Here is a 19996-nt window from a genome sequence, read left to right on the forward strand (position 1 = left end):
GAAAAACATGTATAGTGCAAAACTATCAGTCTGTATAACCTGCTGCTGGCTGGGTTGGGCTCCCAATTAGCTAAGCATTGAAGCAGTATACTAAATTACTACAGTATAGCATAGATGCAAAAGCTGTGTTTTGCTTCACAGATACATTATATTATTTTTGCTCCTCCATAATCTTGAGCCAGTACTTGCAAAGAAATGAACACCAGTTTGGTAGGGATTAAGTCATCGTGCTAGAAAGCAGGAAACCATGAGTTCTAATCCCGCCTTTGCCATAAAAGCTAGCTGGGGACCTTGGGCCAGTCACTCACAGGGTTGTTGATTTGGGGAAAATAGGAGAAAGAAGGAGTGTTAGATATATTTGGCACCTTATTTGTAAAAATAATAAAATGTGTGATAAAAATAATTAAAATGAAATGTAGCATACTCTTAAGCTAGAGGTCCCCAACCTTTTGAGTACCAGGGACTGGTCCATAGAGAGGTTTTTCCACAGACCGGAGGGTGTGTGGTTTTGTGTGCTGCCTGCATCTCACGGATTGGGCTTTGCTTGTTTGTGTGGCCCGGTTGCTGGCATGTTGTGGACCGGTGCTGGTCCACGGGCCGTGGGTTGGGGACCCCTGTCTTAAGCAAAAGCACTACTATTGTAACAACTCCACTTCCAATGTTGGTAAGAAATCAAATAATTATAGAGTAGTATTAAAATAGCAATAGCAATGACACCCAATAAGTATATTTATCCTCCTTTTATAAAAATAAGACTATATACTGCATGAATTTGGACCAAATAGCAGTTTAATCTCCCCTGTTTAATCTTGGAATCTACCATCTTCCAGAGCAGGTAACTCTCTTATCTTTAATTGGCTGCAGTCCTTTTATTTTGTGCATAGTGTATAAGGTTAGACAATGTTATTCTTCACTTCAGAATCTAATATTTCTCCCAGTAACCCTGAAAGATGAAATAAGAGCCAGGAAGCTAGGTGGCCAGGTCTTCCAAGTCCTTCATTTCTGCTACATAATTATCAGTGCTAGCACAGGTGTGACCTTTCAGTTTCTATGTCTCCCACGGTAATAAATTCTATTTAAATATCTCTATCTTGATATAAGGCTTCATGAAAGAACAGAAACCAAACCAGTAAACCCTCTTACAATTCTCTGACATTTATAGAAATCTAATAGCCTGCAATGCAAGTGCTTAAATTGCAATTATTTACATGCAGTTTCATCAAAACAAGTCTTGCCATAAGAAACATTTTTAATAACTAAAATGCACTATAAAGTCTGCACACTAAATGTTTTTTGATAGGGCAGTAATAAGTTATGCTGTTCACGTCATAGCTAGATATCAACTAGCAACTAAAGACTAACCTGGATCTGGAAATTGTTCAATCATCCAATGCCCAAACATAATATTTTAAAAGTAATAATAAAACTGCCACAGGCTTAGTCTTACCATTGTTTAAAAATGTCTACCAGGCTTATCTTTTCAATAATTTTAGACAAAATTATTATCTATAGGTAGTATCAAACCATCAGCTACTATACAGAATAGTTTTCACTCTGCATTTGAAGAAAAATAACCCTAAGCTTATAAATGCAAACATTCTCTCACATACTGCCATTATCATAATCCAAGAGATTGTGTATCAGTCACAGTGCAACATATCCCTACACTAGATTGCTGAATAAATTGCCGTTAGTCCTATATTCCAAGACAATTTTTACAGCAATATAGCAAAGTGTCAAGAACTTATTTCCAATTTTGCTCTTGAATATTTGTCAGCACAAGGATTAACAGACATGAATGCAATACCTATAACTTTCTGGAATAAAATGCAAACTAGAACGCTGACAGCAAGCTACAGCATTAAGTAAAATTGGCTCTAGACAGCCATTTTAGTCTACATCAATTTTTCCAACCTGGACATCTTCCAAATACATGAGCTTCACCTCACAGAGTTCTCTAGCGATAATGGCATAATTAAGAATTATAGTAGCATATTTGGGGGATATATGTTGAAGACAAATACATCTTAACTGAACAGGCATCTCCTAACTTTATTTAATCCAAGATGCATAATCAACACTTGGAAACGAAGGCTACAGAAAAACAATGGCATATCTATAAAGATCTAGTATTTCTTACTAAAGAGAAGTTCAGAAACAGCGTTTGAAATTTTCTCATGTGTACCATTGTATCTACAGGAGCAAATAAGTTGTTTTAATATTATTGTATTTTTGCAGTGTACTGCTATACACTGACAATTTGAATATTTTTGAAGGTGATAAGGTCATATTAAGAGCCAAGCATCTTAATTTTGAACGGAGGGGATAATTCTTTTACACTGTTACAATCGTCTAACCAATTTTGATATTTTACCAAAACTATACACTTTATTATTTTTAGAAACAATTGGTATTTTCTTTAAAAAAAAAACCTAGAAATTTGTTACACAGTTGTATAAAATCCCATGGACAAAACTACATCATAAGCAAGGGAACAAAACAGAACAAAAAGAACTAGAACTTCAGGTATTCTGAAATAACACGCCCACTGCACTGATTGTGTTCACACAAAATAGTGAGCTATGATGCTAAAAAATCTAGTTTATCATTCAGGAGCAGCACATTACCCTATGACTCAGCCTTGGTACCATCCACCAGTCAGAGAACTACAATAACCTGTGCTTACCTAAAGCAAAAACCTTTCACATTATGTCAAAACTAAGGTTCATGAATGTTCTACATCTAATGAACCAGAATTCAAAATAGGCATCCAAGTCAGCTCATTTGGGAGCCAAAAGCCAGGTCTAAATTTGAATCTAAATTTGACATTAAGCCTTTTCTTCCTGCTGATTTCTTATTGTAGTCTGTGTTAGTGATGGAAAGAAGTAAGGACTGATCAGGCAAAGTAAAAACTGCTTGTGAATGATAAATCTTTTTTTATAATTCTAACTTACTATTGTATGCAAATGTAGCCAAAGAACAGTAATATTTTAATATTACAAAAAACTAAGCAAGTGGAATAGTTTTTGATGTAATATGCAATCTTGCTTGCCTGATATCAGGACTATTTTTTAAAAAAAAAATTATACATCCTCCAATTCACAATTTAAATTCAAACTGTGCTTTACATTTTTAAGTTCTGACATATTAAAGCCCAAAAGCACAGATGGCTTAAAGTTTTTTATTGCCTTTAGGCAGAAGTATCTCTTTCTCCCAAAAAATGATGCAACATCCACTTTCCATGCACATAGAGTGGATGATAGCAATTCTAGTTCTTTTTTACTGGGATACGGCTTCTTGTGAAAATAATCTGCAAGAAATCTTTTTTGGACTTCATTTGAGCTTTGTTGGAATGGCTTTGGATTTAACACCAACACATGAAGATCTTCAACTGAAGACTCTCCCTTGATCTCAGTTTTAGGATCAGACTTTTGTCGTTTGGAAGGCACACAATTCACCTCATTTACTGGAATTTGGGCTGAACCATTATTTATAATAAAGAACGGTGGATCCTCATCACTTTGGTCTTCTGAAACAGAAACAGCATAAAGATGATCAGACTGTTTCCTCTTGGCTGAAGGAGAAGCATCATCATGGTTCTCCCCGTTCACAAGTGGTAGATCCTGCTTCTCATCAAGGTCAACCTGCATCTTCATAGCTGGCGTGTTATCTTTAGGAGCGCTCCGGCATCGAAGCAAATGCACAGCTATAGCTGTTAGAGACATGTTGCCAGTGTACACCCCACAGCAGTGAATACATTTAAAAGCAGGAGACTTCAAAATGGTATGCACAGTTGGCATGATGTGGTGCCGCTCTTTCAAGTGGATTTCATAAGCATCTGTGGTAGTGAAAATACCGTAACAAAAAGGGCAAGTAGAAACTTTGTTTTCTCTGCTCATTTCAGCATCCTCTTGTTGCAGTTTGATATACAAAGGTATAAGTGTCCTTGAATTTACTCCAGCAAGTACTACAAGGTGCACTTCTCTTTCACAAAATTCTTTTGAAGTTATACTGTAGTCAAAATGAGGGAATACTAGATGATCTTCAGAATCACTCAGAAGCTGAAACCCTTTATCCTCATAATCTGAGTGCAATTTCTTCTTTCCATTATGTACAGTTCGTGTGTGAGCCACAAGGCATTTTAAATCATGGAAAACACTGGTGCAGAAGAGGCAAGTTAACCCATGGATAAAAATATGTTTTACAAGCTCTGCCTGAGTTAGAAAGCATTTACAAGAAAAACATCGCACTGTCTTATCTTTTAACCACCTCAGAAAAGGTGCACAGGCTGCAACTTTGTCTACTTCACGAGTAATCTCCATCTTAGATGTACTACATTTGTGGGCCACTTGCATGTGCACTTGATAGACATTTGATGGGAAAAGCTCACTACAAACAGGGCAAGTCTTCCACTGCTTAGCTTGTTTAAGAACTAAATTCATTGCAGAACTGGTTGGAGAAGTCTTGGTCAGAGGGTTTGTAGAAGAACTTACTGCAACAGGAGAGGGCACAGTAGCAGGACCCTGAGACAGCTGGGCAACTGGGCCAGATGGCATCAACTGAACAGGCACCTGAGGTGGTGGAACAGTTGCCACCCCACCCCCTGGTGTCCCAGGCAAAGTCACAGAAACTGGTGCAAGAGTGTATGTAGGTATTCCATTAACTTGTTTGCCAGTTGGAATTAACTGTCTAAGCATAGGTCCAGTGGTAAGTAAAGTAGCATTCTGAGACATTCCAGGTCTAACAGACTGATTTACTGGAGGAACTTCTGGTGTAACCGGCTGATTAAACTGTACAATCCCAGGTCCAGTAGCTGATGGGTTTACAGGAAGAACCCCTGGTGTGACTGGCTGGTTAAACTGAAGAACTCTCGATGTAATTGTTTCGGAAACTGGAAGAATTCCAGATCCACTCCCCATAGGCCGATTTACAGCAAGGATCCCTGGCGATGAAGGCCTGTTAACTGGAATGGGACCAGGCTTTGGCATAATTGGATTGCCGATAGTTCTGATTGATTGATTACCTACAGGAAGGAGATTAGGTCTGATTGGTCGAGTGAATGAAATGACTCCCGGAGGAACAGCTCTCCTTATGTTTGGTATGGGCTTCTTTAGGCAAAAAACGCTGGGTCTTACTGGCTCTTTTACGGGGAAACGATGAGAAACAAAGACTGGTTGGGAAACTGCAGGCTGAAGACCAACACTATTCTGACTTGCTGGGCGAGGACCAGAAAGAAGGGCAATGTGTAATTGGTCAACAGAAGTCGAAGCTGTCATACTATTGGCGCTACCTGAAACACTCAAAGGTGCAGCCACGTTGTGAACTGCTTTCGTTGGTACTGTATTTTGATTCTGATTAACTGATGGAAGTGAAAGTTGAAAACGTGATGTAGAATTTGATCCTACAGAGGTAGGAACCAGTTGTGAAACCGTACTAATTGCTGATGGCTTGGGAGCAATATTGATAATCTGCAGTGACTTTGTTTGTCCTGTTTTTTTAGGCTGAACTGAAATTACACGTCCCAATATGTTCTCCAGATCTTTATGTACTTCAGATGTTAAGACATGATATATTAAAGAATCCCGGCTATTTGCAAAAGCATTACACTTTTTACAGTAGTGATCAGTAAAGTTCTCCTCAGTCTCATCAGGCCTCTCCTCAAAATATGTGCTTATTAGATTTTGAAAATGGCTTACCAACACATGTTTCTTTGTATTGTAGTACAACATGTCAGTAAATTGACATTTCTGGCATACAAAGTTTACTGCATCATTCCGGAATTGTCTCATACCACCACTCACATTATAGTTTTGTATTTTCTTCTTGGAGTGAAACATTCGGAGGTGTTTTCCTACTGTCTTAGAATGTGAAGCAAATGAACATTCTGGACAAGAAACAACTAACTCTTGATCCATTTCATCTTCATGGTAGCGGGTCAGGTGATTTTTGAAACCATTAAGAAATTTTGAGGAAAATTTGCACAAGCTGCAGCAATATGGATTTGTTCTATATCTCTGAAAAACAAGAAAAAGGGACATCATTTGTAGAATTCCCAAATAATATATGTATCAACTAGTCAATGCAGTAGTGCCAAAAAAACATCACAGTCTTGTTAACTGGACATGAACTCTTCTTCAGGAGATTATAATTATCTAGCTTTCTTCTCTGTTTTAAACAACATTAATACAAATAGTATGAGGACCAAGCTAGATGAAATCTAAACTTTTTGCTGCTGTTGTTAAGAATCAGTAAAATTACTACAATACCAGCAGTGTGGACTCCAGCTTAATCCAAGAAGAGAAATAAATGAGGGGATAAAAGGAAAGAAACAATGCTCTTCTATGTCATACAGTTTACACAAGTATTACCAAAACAAATGTCAAATTTCTATTACCATTTATGGTTAAAAGAAAATTAAAGGAATGTATCAATGGAAATCTTTGGTCCATCAAATTAAGACAAAAATGTAAAGCAGAATAACAGCTGTAATAACTTGTTTTCAAAATGCTGAAAAAGCAACTAATTATTCTGCATGCAATTCTGACAATTTAAGAAAAGTATAAAAAAGAAATAAGGTAACTGAAAAAATGCAGAACAATCAACATTTCTTATTCTATTTTCAGAACATCTTCCCCTGTTATCGAACATCTGAATCCATTTAAATCTGAAAATGATAATAACTATGTTACATACCTTTCTTTTAGCAAAATTGTCCCAATGAGATACATCATTCCATGAAGTACTAGAGAAATATTTTTCTCCTGGATCAAAACTTTTCAGAGTCTAAGAAAAAAGCAAGGTGGTAAGAAAATAGCCCATTAACTAAAGTAAAATGTTACTTAATACTTTTAATTTAAAGTTAATTATTGGTGTAATACCCCAAACTTTTTTTTTCCAAATCCTACAGCCCAAGCAAACCACAATTACCAAAAAGCATAATGTATGACCGTTATTATTTTAATTAAAAAAACAATTCCACTTAATTGGCATTACCACCTCAACCATAACTGCTTTCATCTTTCTAAATGATTTTCAGAATGACTTTTGGCTAAAGTAGGTCCACTCATTTGAAATCAGGAATTTTATATGGTTTATGCCAATCTAAGCTCACAATGCTGAAGGTCTTCAGTAGCGAAATTTCCGGCTCAGCTATGAAGCAGGAAGAAAGTCTGGAAGTCACCGGGTGAGCAAATCCCTACTGAGGAAAATTCTCACCTTGCCCTGTTTTACTCTCTCCTTTTGAAATCAAGATGGCAGGGCACTCTATCTTGCTTTTTAAATTAAGCAAACAAATGGCTTTGCATCTTTCTTTAGTGCTTTTGTCCTCAGTCAGAAATTAATAAAAGAAAGAACAAGAAAGGGAAGGAAGGGATTAAGTGGGGTGTTGGTTGGATGCTGTTTTTTGCATTGCCCAACTGGATGGACAGCTGGTTGGCTCATTAATAGTACTAAATGCTTGTGAAGATAGTATTCTGATCTGTCACCGTAATAAAATATTGAATCTTCTAAAGATGGCAAGGGTGAAAACTCTTTGTGCTGATGCAGAACCCCCTCTGATAGTTTGGGGAATAGCACAGTGCAAGTACAAGTAAATCTTATAGCCATGTTCTTAAGTATGTTTAGCAGTGCTAATCAATCCAACAGCAGCAAAATTTTCTCCCATCCACTGCTTAATTCAATCAAATTTCTTGGGTTTTGGGGCCACCTAACTTCAAAAGGATTCAGAGCAGCTTACAATATTTAAAATTTAAGGGAGATGGGCTGATTAGAAATACAAAATATAAATAAATAAAAAGAAACAAAATATATGACTTATAAAATATGAATGTCCAGACAAAAACCACACCAACAACATACACAAGAGATTTGACAAGTGCTCCAAAATACCCCCCCCCCCAAGTACTGGGAACAAAACTAGGCCTGTAGGGAATTCAAAAACACTTGAAGAGAGGGAATCATACTATATATCTCTGGGGGAATGTTGCTCCAAGAGGCACATGCTTCCATGAATTCAATGTTTTGTTTCCTGTTATCAATTCTAAGTGTACAGTAAAACTAAATTTAATAAAGTATTAATTGAACCATGCATTCAAGTTTATAATAATAATAATAATAATAATAATAATAATAATAATAATAATAATAATAATAATAATTGGAAGGGACTTGGAGGTCATCTAGTCCAACCCCCTGCTCAGGCATGAAACCCTGTACCATTTCGGACAAATGGCTGTCAAGTTTGATTTTTTTTTTTTTTTTTGGAATGGTCATCTATACATTAAAGTAAGCAGAGAGCATTGCAGAGATCATTCTAGATTTGAATGATCTGGCTAAAGCTAGCCTGCCTGTACCTCTCCCTTGCCCTTTCCGAGCCTCAGTGTACACTACCAAAGTGCTGTTCTGCTACAAATGCAGAATACCGGCAAGGAAAATCATAAAATATAGGCCTAAGGAGAAAAAAGGCATCTGAAGCAGGAAAATGATTACATTTGATAATTGTGCAAATGATCTCAAATGGTATTCACGAAAAAGAAATCTATCCTTCATGGTCGCACATGCATCAGAAAATGTAATTAGTTAACAAACAGGGATATGCCTATGATATTATGGGAAACATAACCACTCAAAAATAGCATCTGCTCAAGCCCAAATATCCAGTGTACAAAAATCAAGGGATTGGTTAAATATTTTGGATGCAGAGTCTATTGAGAAAAACAGAGACAGCAAAACCTAGAGTACAGATTGGCAATTAATTTTCCCATGGAGCCTCATGAGAAACTGGGACTCGCCTTCTCTCTCTCTCTCTCTCTCTCTCTCTCTCACACACACACACACACACACACACACACACACACACACACTGTGGGCTACCAGGCACAGTCAAAGAGTTGGATGTGGCCTGTAAAAATGCCCAGGTCTGACCTAGCGCCTACCCAAAAAAGCCCCATGTAATAATATAGCAATCCAAAGCTGAGACAAAGCTGGTTGAACTAAGCAGGTTGAACCAGTCCTTTTAAGAAATGGAGCTAAGCAGCATAAATAGAAGAAACTGCTTTATAAATATAAAGTAAATAAAATAAGCTTTATTGGTCCTGATGAATTGAAAAGTAAGACAAAGTCGATGCTCTGGTTTAAGTGAACTTACTGTAAAAGCCTTCTTCAATAAGATGTCTGATTGAAGAATGACTTGTCCCACATTGTCAGATAAAAATGATAAGTCTGAGATCACTTGATCTAAAGATCATGAATGAAAAACACTACCTTAAAGAAGGAAGCAAACATAGGAGACGATGCTAATAGAACTCCACCAACTTCTCAAAGTTAAGAAACAATAAGAAAAAAACCATATACACCCAAGAACAAAACTACAGTAAAAAACTGTAAACTTGATTTATTCTATTAAATATCTGTGTTCTTCATCAAAGTCCCAAGCCTACAGTACTAGAACAAGCCCAGCAAGTTTTCAAAATTAACACACTTCATACTCACGCTCAGCCATGTCTCCAACCTGTCTCCTGCTCCCTTCAATACTAAATTTCGAATCAGAAGCTATGTGGGAGATAGATTTATTTTGTCATGTGATCCTCTAAAACAGTGGTTCTCAACCTGTGGGTCGCGACCCTTTTGGGGGTCGAACGATGCTATCACAGGGGTCGCCTAAGACCATCGGAAAACACATATTTCCAATGGTCTTAGGAACCGAGACACTAGTGAGAATTTCTGCTCAAGGCTATTTCTGCCAACCAGCTTGGGCAGACAGGAAAGCAGCCGCCTCAGCAGCATGGCGGGGCTGCGCTACCCATCACAGAGCAGCTACTGCCGCGTCGCCACGGCTATGAACCTCCTGCTCGGCGTCTTTCAGGTCCTCTTGCCTGGCTTCCGTCTGGGAAAAGCGCAGGGCCAAGGTTAAAAAAAAAAAAAAAAAGCCTGGCGAAATACTCCCAAGGGGGTAGCGTCGATCTGTAGCGGGAGGTGAAGGGGGTGGGTGGGTGGGGGTCGACCAGAAGGGAACCGGATCTGATAAGGGCGAAAGTTGAGTGAGGTTTTCCCCTTCGCCCCTCTCTCCGCCTCCCTTTGTGCAACGGCGTCTCTTGCTGCTGCCTTCCCAGTCGCCGAGAAAGGGAAAAAAAGAGCCGTGAGCGAGTTCCCCTTTCTGCCTCGTTACTTAAAGCTTTTTTTTTTTAAACGACCGCTCATTCAGAACTCCTCGGGGCTTGTTTGCACGAGCTTGTGGCAGATCAGTAAATAAAGGGGTGGGGGAGCCAAACCATCCAAGGCGTTTGCACCCTGAACGTCTGGATGCTGCTTTCATGACTTGCCACCACCGCCCCCTCTCTTCCCACCCTGCTTTAGCAACCCACTGCTGCTGCTGCTGTTGCTGCTGGCTGAGCTAAGCTGCGGTGCCGAGCCAGTTCCCATGCCTCCTGGTTGCCAGGCCTCCGCACCGCGCCGGAGCCTCCCCCGTACCACCCGGCCCGCCTCCCTCGCTGCTGGAGGGCATCTGTGTGCGTCTCCAGACCTTACTGGACTACTATCCCCAGCAGCCCTAAAAAGCACTGTGGAAGAGTGGGGAATGCTGGGAGTTGCAGTTCATCACCATCTGGAAAAACATGACTCTCCAAAGATCAATCCTTCCTTCCTTCCTTCCTTCCTTCCTTCCTTCCTTCCTTCCTTCCTTCCTTCCTTCCTTCCTTCCTTCCTTTCCCCCTCAATCTCCTTCCTTCTCCATCTCCTTCTTTCCCCTTCAATCTTCCTTCCTTCCTTCCATCTCCATCCCTTCCCCTTCAATCTCTCTCCTCCTTCCTTCCTTCCCCCTTCAATCTCCTTCCTTCTCCATCTCCTTCCTTTCCTCTTCAATCTTCCTTCCATCTCCATCTCCATCCCTTCCCCTTCAATCCTTCCTTCCTTCCTTCCTTCCTTCCTTCCTTCCTTCCTTCCTTCCTTCCTTCCTTCCTTCCTTCCTTCCCCTTCAATCTCCTTCCTTCTCCATCTCCTTCCTTTCCCCTTCAATCTTCCTTCCTTCCTTCCTTCCATCTCCATCTCCATCCCTTCCACTTCAATCTCTTCTCCTTCCTTCCTTCCTTCCTTCCTTCCTTCCTTCCTTCCTTCCTTCCTTCCTTCCTTCCTTTCCCCTTCAATCTCCTTCCTTCTCCTTCCTTCCTTCCCCTTCCCTCCCTCCCAACATTTTTGAGCAAGGAAGAGTAAGCTTCTCCAGCGAGCATTGCTATATTGTTTTTGTGATTAATCACTATGCTTTAATTATGTTCAATTCGTAACAATGAAAATACACCCTGCATATCAGATATTTACATTACTATTCATAACAGTAGCAAAATTACAGTTATGAAGTAGCAATGAAAATAATTTTATGGTTGGGGGTCACCACAACATGAGGAACTGTATTAAAGGGTCGCGGCATTAGGAAGGTTGAGAACCACTGCTCTAAAAGAAGCAGTTCCTCATGCTTTGAATCCATGGCCTCCCCCCTCCTAACTTCCTTTTTACCATCCCTGTTGCATCTCAATTAGGGACCGGCAAACCCCCTCCTTGTTTCCATCTTGGAAAGTGAGAAAGACGTTCTCCTCCAAAGAGAAAACAACTCCTAAGAAAGAGAAGTCCTACCACGCAAATAGAGGATGATAACCACAGACCATTTTAAAAAATGGTCTGCCCAAGACCACAACTTTTTAAAAGAATACGATGAGAAGACAAAGTTGAGGATCCAGAACTTCTCCAGGAGAAGCGGTCTTTGAAAAATGAATTCTTCACTACACACCTCAAGATTCCCTTCCACGTACCTAAATTGTCCACAAAAAAGTTCTGATGCCAACATAAAAGTAAAAAAACTCCTCTCATGCCAGGTTACCTATATCTAGCCTTAGAAGGGTATCTTCATGAAGGTATGGATGAAACCTAAAAATTAAGGAAAGTATCTTTAATCACAAATTTTGTGGCTTTTCTTTATTATGAATTCCACTGGTAGGGTGTCATCATCAGGATCAGAATCCTGATGATTCTGATCCTGTATGTAATTTTGTTGTTTTCTGTTATATTAATTTTTACTCTTTCTCCAATTTTGGGGGGTTTTTAATGGTTTCTTGTAGAATTTCTATCTCATTCACTATTTTTTTCATTGAAATTAAATTATGCAGTCAATGCTTCCTCATAATGATACAGTACTCATTTTGTGGCATATATCCACGTTAGTCCTCTCCCTCTCTCATTTTCCTCTTAACAATTCACCACAAATCATTGCCATTAATATCTGCCAGTACTGTCTTTATCATCATTTCATAGAAAGTATTTTATTCCTCCAATGTAATAAAAATATGGAACGAAAGCAAACTCAGTAGCATAGCTTCTCCTCATGCTTAGACAAGAGACTGACAACATTTCAAGCCTCCACCAAATAAATGAACCAGTAAAGAAAGGAAAACATTAAATCTGCTGTTTAACGTCTGAAGCTTTGGAATGGGCAGGCATATATAAAAAATATATTATCAAAATACTGCTGCTAAAATGTAGCAAGAGAGTAAGAGTGGAAACAGTATAGAGACAGAACCAAGAAAATGGTTGTGACTACTGCAACCCATAAAGCAAGCATATCCTAAATATCAGATACATAAATATTCACTGTTGCCTACTGAATAAAATTTACCAGACTAAACCAGATTTGTAGATCACCAGACTGAGCCCAGAGGAGGAGTCAAACGAATCATCAGTCTCGAGTCCCTTCGTGCTCACAAGAAATCTAAGTCCAGCCCACCTCGAATTCCATTGACTCTTAACAACTACAACCACCAATTTGCTTTGACTGTTGGTAGTTCATATTTTTGCAGAGAGCATAAACTTGCAATAAAGTTTTATGTTTGTTTGAATTGCCTGGACTGCTGATTTTCCTGCATTTGACAGACTTGTCTAAAGGATATGACAAGTCTAGCCAAAGCTTTAATTAGAGCCCAGTGCATCTCATGATATACCTATTGCTTTACAACTCGAAACGGTAACATAGACAAATCTTTGCCATGCAACAGAATGGCAATTTTCTTCCAGGGATAGAAACAATACCATACAAGCCCAGTTTGTAAGAGAGGATTCTGTCTTGGAATACTTTACTAGGACTTCACTACTGAATTTGGACTTTCTCAATATTTATTTATTTGATTTTTACGCTGCCTTTATTACTTTATAAGTAACTTAAGGAAACAACCTTCCTTCCTCCTCCTATTTTCCCAACAACAATCCTGTGAGGTGGATTGGGCTGAGGAAGCGATTGCCCCAAAGTCATTCAACTGGCTTTCATGGCAAAGGCAATATTAGAACTCACAGTCTTGTTTCTAGACTGGTGCCTTAACTACTACATCAAACTGGCTCTGTATATACAATTACATTATCCAATAATATTATTTGTTTGAAACTGCCACCTCCAAGGGGAAAAAAGGTACATAATGACTTATAGATGATTCAATTTGGTACACAAATGACTTTTTGAGATCATTTTAATATGCATTAATATTTTAATTTGCAATATGCATACATAATATGTTAGACTCTCTTCTCTGCTTTTTCCCATGCATAATTCCATATGACAACCTTTTTCTAAGTGGAGTCAATGGACAGAGAGTCAATAAAGATTCCTCTTCTCTACTCCTTTCCAAGCAGTCTTGTAAGTTTGAGGAAAAAAACTAATGCAAAGCTAACAGTTCCAGAGCTCTATATAAAATCTAAGCATTCTTTGTGTTTCAAAAGGAAGCATAGTCATGACCAGAGGGAACAATGCTTCTATGCCAAACTCTGACCACCTGACCAGGAAGAATAACAGAGGAAGGGAAAGAGGCTGTCTCAATGTGGATTAATTCATTCATTAGAAAGACACCAAAAACAATTTAGACTAGAGCATCCCAGTGCAAACTGTAGCATTTAAAGAGCAGTTTAAGAACCTATTACAGCCAAGGAAATACCCTTTTCCCCCCTGATTTTGGTGAATAAAAGTGTCTGTCCATATTTTCAGAACTATATAAAAGTAACCCTCTTATATAAAAGTAAAAGTAACTATATAAATGTTACTTTTCCCATTAAAGCATGGCTAACCCTTGATGAAAGAGTTTTGATATATAGATTAAAATTTAATCATTATAAGTTAATAATATATTTTTGACCTATCCTAATTTCAATGAAATTACTAATTTCATTCATGGGCAGCTTGTACAACTCATTTATTATTTTACAGTGTCACAGTATTACAAGATTTGACAATCCTATCATTTGAAGTATAGGATCCTACTTTTAGTTTTTCCAGGACAAGAACTTACTTTAAAACATTTTGGGTCTCATGAAATCATTTCAGAAATTTTATGTATGCAATCATAAAAGGCCTTCCATTTTTCAAAAGTTTTCTTCTTTACCTGAAGCAACTCTTGACAGCTGTCAAGTCCAATATCCACAAGAATACCCTTCACTTTCTTCCGAGATCTTCTTATATTATCAAGGTTTTGCACAGGAATTTGAAACATGTCAAACTGCCTGAAAGACAAAGACACAAAACAGAGATACATTTCTCAATATAATTTCACATGTATTATAACTGTAACAATAAACTTTGGTAGGAAGCTATATAACATCCACAAGAACTGTAAGATTTGAGAATTGAAGAATACACAATTTTGTCTGAAATGACTGAAATTAGAAAAGACTAATTTCTTTCTTGGAAAAAAGGTACTGCGGTAATTTAAACATAAACAAGGGGATTAAAAAATGAACACTGTTTAGAAATGGAGCCTATCACGAAAACCAATCTGGAAAAGCAGTGAGTTGGTATATCTGAGGATTCAATATGGACTCAGTAGCTGACAATCATGTCCAAGATTGTTCTGTATATCATAGGTATGATATACCTATGGACATGACTGTCCACTGATGAGAATATCAGACAATATTTCATCTGATATCTAACTCAGATATAGTGGTACGTCTATTTAATTCAATGTTATGAAAATCACCAAAAAATTGCTAGTAACTATGGTTAGTAAAAATTGGTACATCCTTAAAGGTATCAAAGATGAGTCTATCCATGCTTTTAATTACTCGGGATGCTTATAGATATTAAGAACTTAAACATATATGGAACAATAGTGAACCACGTTATAAATTTGCAGTGAACTATGTTTCCCTAGAGGCACCTAACAAAAATAAGCAGGAAGAATTGAGGACAGCTTGCAGACAGTATCTAGAATTGGTATCTCCTTCCTTCCATTTTCTTATATGCATTATGCATTATGATGTAAACATGCTTTATGAATATCTGTTGAAGTTTTCTGTTGCCCCACGCAAAGACATATTTATTGTACCTGATCAACTTGAGGATACTTGTGATATTTTGTCATCTTTGCAGTACAGGTAGTCCTCGACTTATAACAGTTCATTTAGTGACAGTTCAAAGTTACAACAGCACTGAAAAAAGTGACTTATGACTGTTTTTCAGTCACAGTCTTTGCAGCATCCCCATGATTATGTGATCAAAATTCAGATGCTTGGCAACTGGTTCATACTTATGACCGTTTAGCACTTTTTTGTGCGGCTGCTGATAAAAACAGGATCGTCAACATGATCGCCAACGTCCGATAACGGATAAGAAGCATCCTGGAGTCATGTGATCATCTTTTGCAACCTTCTGACAAGCAAAGTCAATAGGGAAGCCAGATTCACTTAACAACCAGGTTATTAATTTATCAATGGTAATGAGTCACTTAAGAACTGTGGCAAGAAATGTCATAAAATGGGTCAAAATTTACTTAACAAATGTCTCATTTGCAATAGGAACTTTGGGCTCAATTGTGGTTGTATGTTGAGGACTACCTGTATACTTTAACCATCTCAGTAATTTAAAAATTACAGACATATGGAAAAAGGAGGTATAACCGTATTGAATTTTTTGACTTTTTTAACGGATTTGATCTTCATTTCAACAATGAAGATAAAAGATATACAATGTATTGTACATTGTACTACAAGATGCTTCATGATAATGAGAAACCATCTGTCAGAAGACTAAAGCTCAACCAAAACTGGACCTTGCAACATAGCAATGACTCTAAATATTCCAATAAATCCACAAAGTAATGACCAAATTAAAGCTCTGATCTATAAATCCTATTGAAATGCTGTTGGATGAGTTGAAATACGCTGGGCATGCAAGAAACTCCTCAAACATTACATAGCTGAAAAACTGCATAAACAAATGGTAAAAAAAAAACAACCTTCCCATTTGATGTCAGAGACTGGTAAACAGTGATAAGAATGCCTTACTGGGATAAAGAGTGGTGGTGTATTTGTCAAAATTCAATTCTGCCATTTATCATTAAAATGTTGTGCAAGGCCTAAAATGCATGTTTAAAAAAAGGGCAGGCAGGGCCCATCCCTAGACAATTCTTTGAGCATGAATTGACTCCATGTTTTCTATGTCATTCTTAACTTGCCAAGACTTCCTCCACTAGGGCTATAGCAGTGTTTCTCAACCTTGACAATGCCTTAAAATTGTCAAGGTTGAGAAACACTGGGCTATAGGCTGCCTCTAGCCACAGTGCCTAATTTATGGCATTGGTAAAGATCTATGTGAAATATTAAAAGAATAAATAATTTCAATTATTGTAACTACACAAGGAAAACAGGTTCAGAGAGAACCTCATATCTTGTTTTAGCTACAGTTCCAAAAACCGAGGATATAAGCCATTTTGAGTTGCTTAGTCCTTCAGCTGAAAGAGCTAAAGAGGTCAATTTCAAACCCCTCTTACAATACCATCTTGCACAATTCTTTTCCTGAAAATTGAAGATCATTAATTAAAAGAACAACTCTGGACAGAAACACAAACACATCTATAACTCTGTAAACTGTAAACCAAAGATTTACAGCTTAGGATAGCTTATAAATTTATCACTTATCCTAAGTCATTGTCTTTGGTGTTTCATTCCTAATAACTCTTTGCCGTGATGGCTCGGTGGTTAGAATGCAGTACTGCAGGCTACTTCTGCTAACTGCCAGCTTCAGCAGTTCAATTCTCACCCACTCAAGGTTGACTCAGCCTTCCATCCTTCCAAGGTCAGTAAAATGAGGACCCAGATTGTTGGAGCAATATGCTGACTCTGTAAACTGCTCAGACAGGGCCGTAAAGCACTGTGAAGCGATATATAAGTCTAAGTGCTATTGCTATTGCCATTCTATAGGAGGTTCTTAAGCTTCTTCAACTCCTAAGGCCTTCCTGCCCTAATCATTGTCATATATCCCTGCTCAAAATTTCCTCATTTTGGAACTACTAAGAGATAGGAATAAGGATCCAATTTTCCCATTTCTGAACTTAAGATCTTATGATATTTGAATTAAATCCAAGCGAGCTAAAACCCTAATTTTATGTATAAGGACAACATTACAATATTTTTAACAGTCACCTACCCCTAGATTAAGCCTTTCTTGCAGAACCACTTTGCATATATGGTAACCTGGGAACAGCTCCCACCTTTTTTCCTCCTTTGCCCTTCTGTTTGTCTGGCTTTTCTTGAACATCTTGAAATCTTTATGATCAACGTTCTTGATCTACTCTGACATCACACTTTATTAACCTGATGTGTTGAAATAGTCCGAATGGCTTAAATGTCACTTAGAATTTTCCCCAGTGAGCTGCTCTCCAAGAATGTGAGACTACAACACTTATCTCCCCAGTCATCACAATCATGTTTTTTTCTCCCATACCAGAGGCCATGCAACTTGGGAGACTTATTTGTTTAGGAAGTCAGCTAGATTTTGCAAGTTTACAAAATAGGAGAATGCATTATGTTTTGACTGCTACAAATTCAGTTGTGAAGAATGCCGGTTCTGAACCACAAAACTTGGATAATTTTGCATAAATATACCCTGAAACAGAGCTACGTGATTGTCTATTCATGCATGGAAATGTAAAGATGAGAGCTGTCATATGCAACGCAGGTCCCCATTTATCACGTTTACATAGTTTTACACACACACACACATACACATGTGCATGGACACATCAACAAACATAAACTAATTTTGGTAGACAATAAAATATTACGAAGAAGTAACCAGCACTTGAACAGCATAGGTAGGTTATTTTATTCTATCCCTAGAACCGAAAACACTAAAGCTCCTTCCTAGTTTCCTCTTACAGGTAGAAATAGAGTAAGAAGTTTTCTTTTCCCAAACCGGGAGCTCCATTTCAAATGTCAGGAGAGTTGACGGGCGTCCCGAGATCCCTTAAGTTACACAGAAACGATACTGGCAGCGGGCTTCCCACGCCTGAGGGGAAAAAAGAAAAAAAAAAGCAATCCAAAAGCTTCAGGCCGATTCTGGCGCCCCGTGAGCGAAACGAGTTCGGGTCGAACTCCGACTTGCAGCAGAGGCTCGAGCAGCACCGGGGCGCAGATCCCTTGCGGAGCGGGCCTCCTTTCCCTGCATCACCGCCTTTCTGTGCATCCAGGAAGACAGCAAGCAAGCCTGGGCATGGCCTCTGGCTGCCGGCCGAGCCACGAGAAGGTGCGCGAAGAGAGACCGCGAGGAGGTTCTTCTTGGCGCCAAGCGGGACAAGGCTTCGCGCCTCGGATGGAGAAGAGGACGCGGAGTCAGCTTCTGCCTACATCGGCGCAGGTTGCACTTACCTGTCCCGGCTGCAGGGGGCGCCTACTGCCTGCCCGCTCCTTCCTCGATGGTGACTCCCTGAGGCGGGCGGACGCGTTGCAACCTTGCCCGGTGCCGCCGCCGCTCCTCTTCTTCCTCCTCCTCCTCCTGCCTAGCTGCTACTGCCTGGGCGGACCGGTGACTCGGACCCTCAGTCAGCAGCAGCCGCCCCGCCTGGCTCCGCCTCCTCGTCTCGACCTGCAGCGCGCGCTCAGCACCTCAACAATACCGGCACCGACGGCGGAGCAGCATCATTGAGTTGCCAGCGCCCAGCCGGCCGTGCAATATCGGACTCAGCTTCCCGCACCACCACTAAACCCCCCGCTCCCGTCCACCCACCTCCGGCTGCTCCTCCCTCCTTCCAGAGCCAGAAAGGGAAAATGGCGCTCGATTTGTCCCAGGAAGTGACGTTTCTCTCATTTGCATATCAGTCAGTGGACCAATAAGGAGACGCTTGTTCCACACCTCCCATTGGTTAATTCCATCAGCATCAACCCTGGAGGAAAGATAGTGTTAAAAGTGTAGCCTTGGGGGATCGTTGTGAAGTCTTTTAGAGTGTCTCCCACTTGCCTACCTATAACCTCAACTTTCCCTCTCTTACTTTGGCACTTTTTCAACAAAAAAAGTGAAAAAGAACAACGTGATTTTGTGTTGTGACGTCATCACTGAGGGTGTGACACGTGACGTCATCCCATGTGGTTCTGTCACGTGGTTATGCAGCAGTGATCTTGTTCATGTTAATAGAATGTTGTGGAAGGTTTATTTGCATCAGTGTATTCTTGAAAGCCCCCTTCATATCCAACAACCAATGAAATCCATCCTTGTCAATAGGCTGTGTTTTCCTTATGACAAAAAAAAAAAAAAAAAACACCACTGGACCCTTCTTCCCAATTCAGAGTATGCAATCCTTTGAATTTCCCTCAAAGAGAAAGAAAGCTAAAACCATTGTAACGCCATGTTAAATTTACTTAAGATTATTTCAAATCATGTTGAAAAATTGATGGCAAGTTTTACTTTCTGCCATATGGCGGATGATGAAAGCAGAGAATACCATCACAAATAACTTTCACGGAGAATCTCAGTTGTAAATAAATCACCTGCTCAATAAATTGCAATTGTATGATTTTGCTCTTGGACTTTTAAGGTCTATCCAAAGAACAATCAATAATTAATTAAAATAAATCCAAATTGCCTAATATGAAATTCCATTTTCCATCTAAACTCAAACCATTGTTTTTACTTGTTGAATGTAATATAAAACAAGTTTACAAAAACGGTCATGATTATAATTAATTTTATTTAGACCAGGGG

General features: G+C 39.0%; 1 protein-coding gene across 2 annotated transcripts; it reads right to left on the minus strand.

Moving 5' to 3' along the window:
* Positions 1-1134: 1134 nt before the first annotated feature.
* ADNP2 (ADNP homeobox 2) lies at positions 1135-19064 on the minus strand. 2 transcript variants are annotated; one of them, XM_039325428.1, is made up of 5 exons: positions 18667-19064; positions 18178-18307; positions 14406-14523; positions 6694-6783; positions 1135-6014 (listed from the first exon to the last, which is right to left on the minus strand). In XM_039325428.1, the coding sequence occupies exons 3-5, from the start codon at positions 14511-14513 to the stop codon at positions 3084-3086; spliced, it is 3129 nt and encodes a 1042-aa protein (XP_039181362.1). In that variant the 5' UTR covers positions 14514-14523; positions 18178-18307; positions 18667-19064; the 3' UTR covers positions 1135-3083. The 2 variants fall into 2 exon arrangements, with proteins under 2 accessions (XP_039181362.1, XP_039181360.1); XM_039325426.1 differs by lacking the exon at positions 18178-18307.
* Positions 19065-19996: the final 932 nt, after the last annotated feature.

The sequence above is a fragment of the Crotalus tigris genome, unplaced genomic scaffold (genome assembly GCF_016545835.1).
Source record: "Crotalus tigris isolate CLP2741 ecotype Arizona unplaced genomic scaffold, ASM1654583v1 scf7180000024337.5909745, whole genome shotgun sequence".
Lineage (NCBI taxonomy): Eukaryota > Metazoa > Chordata > Lepidosauria > Squamata > Viperidae > Crotalus > Crotalus tigris.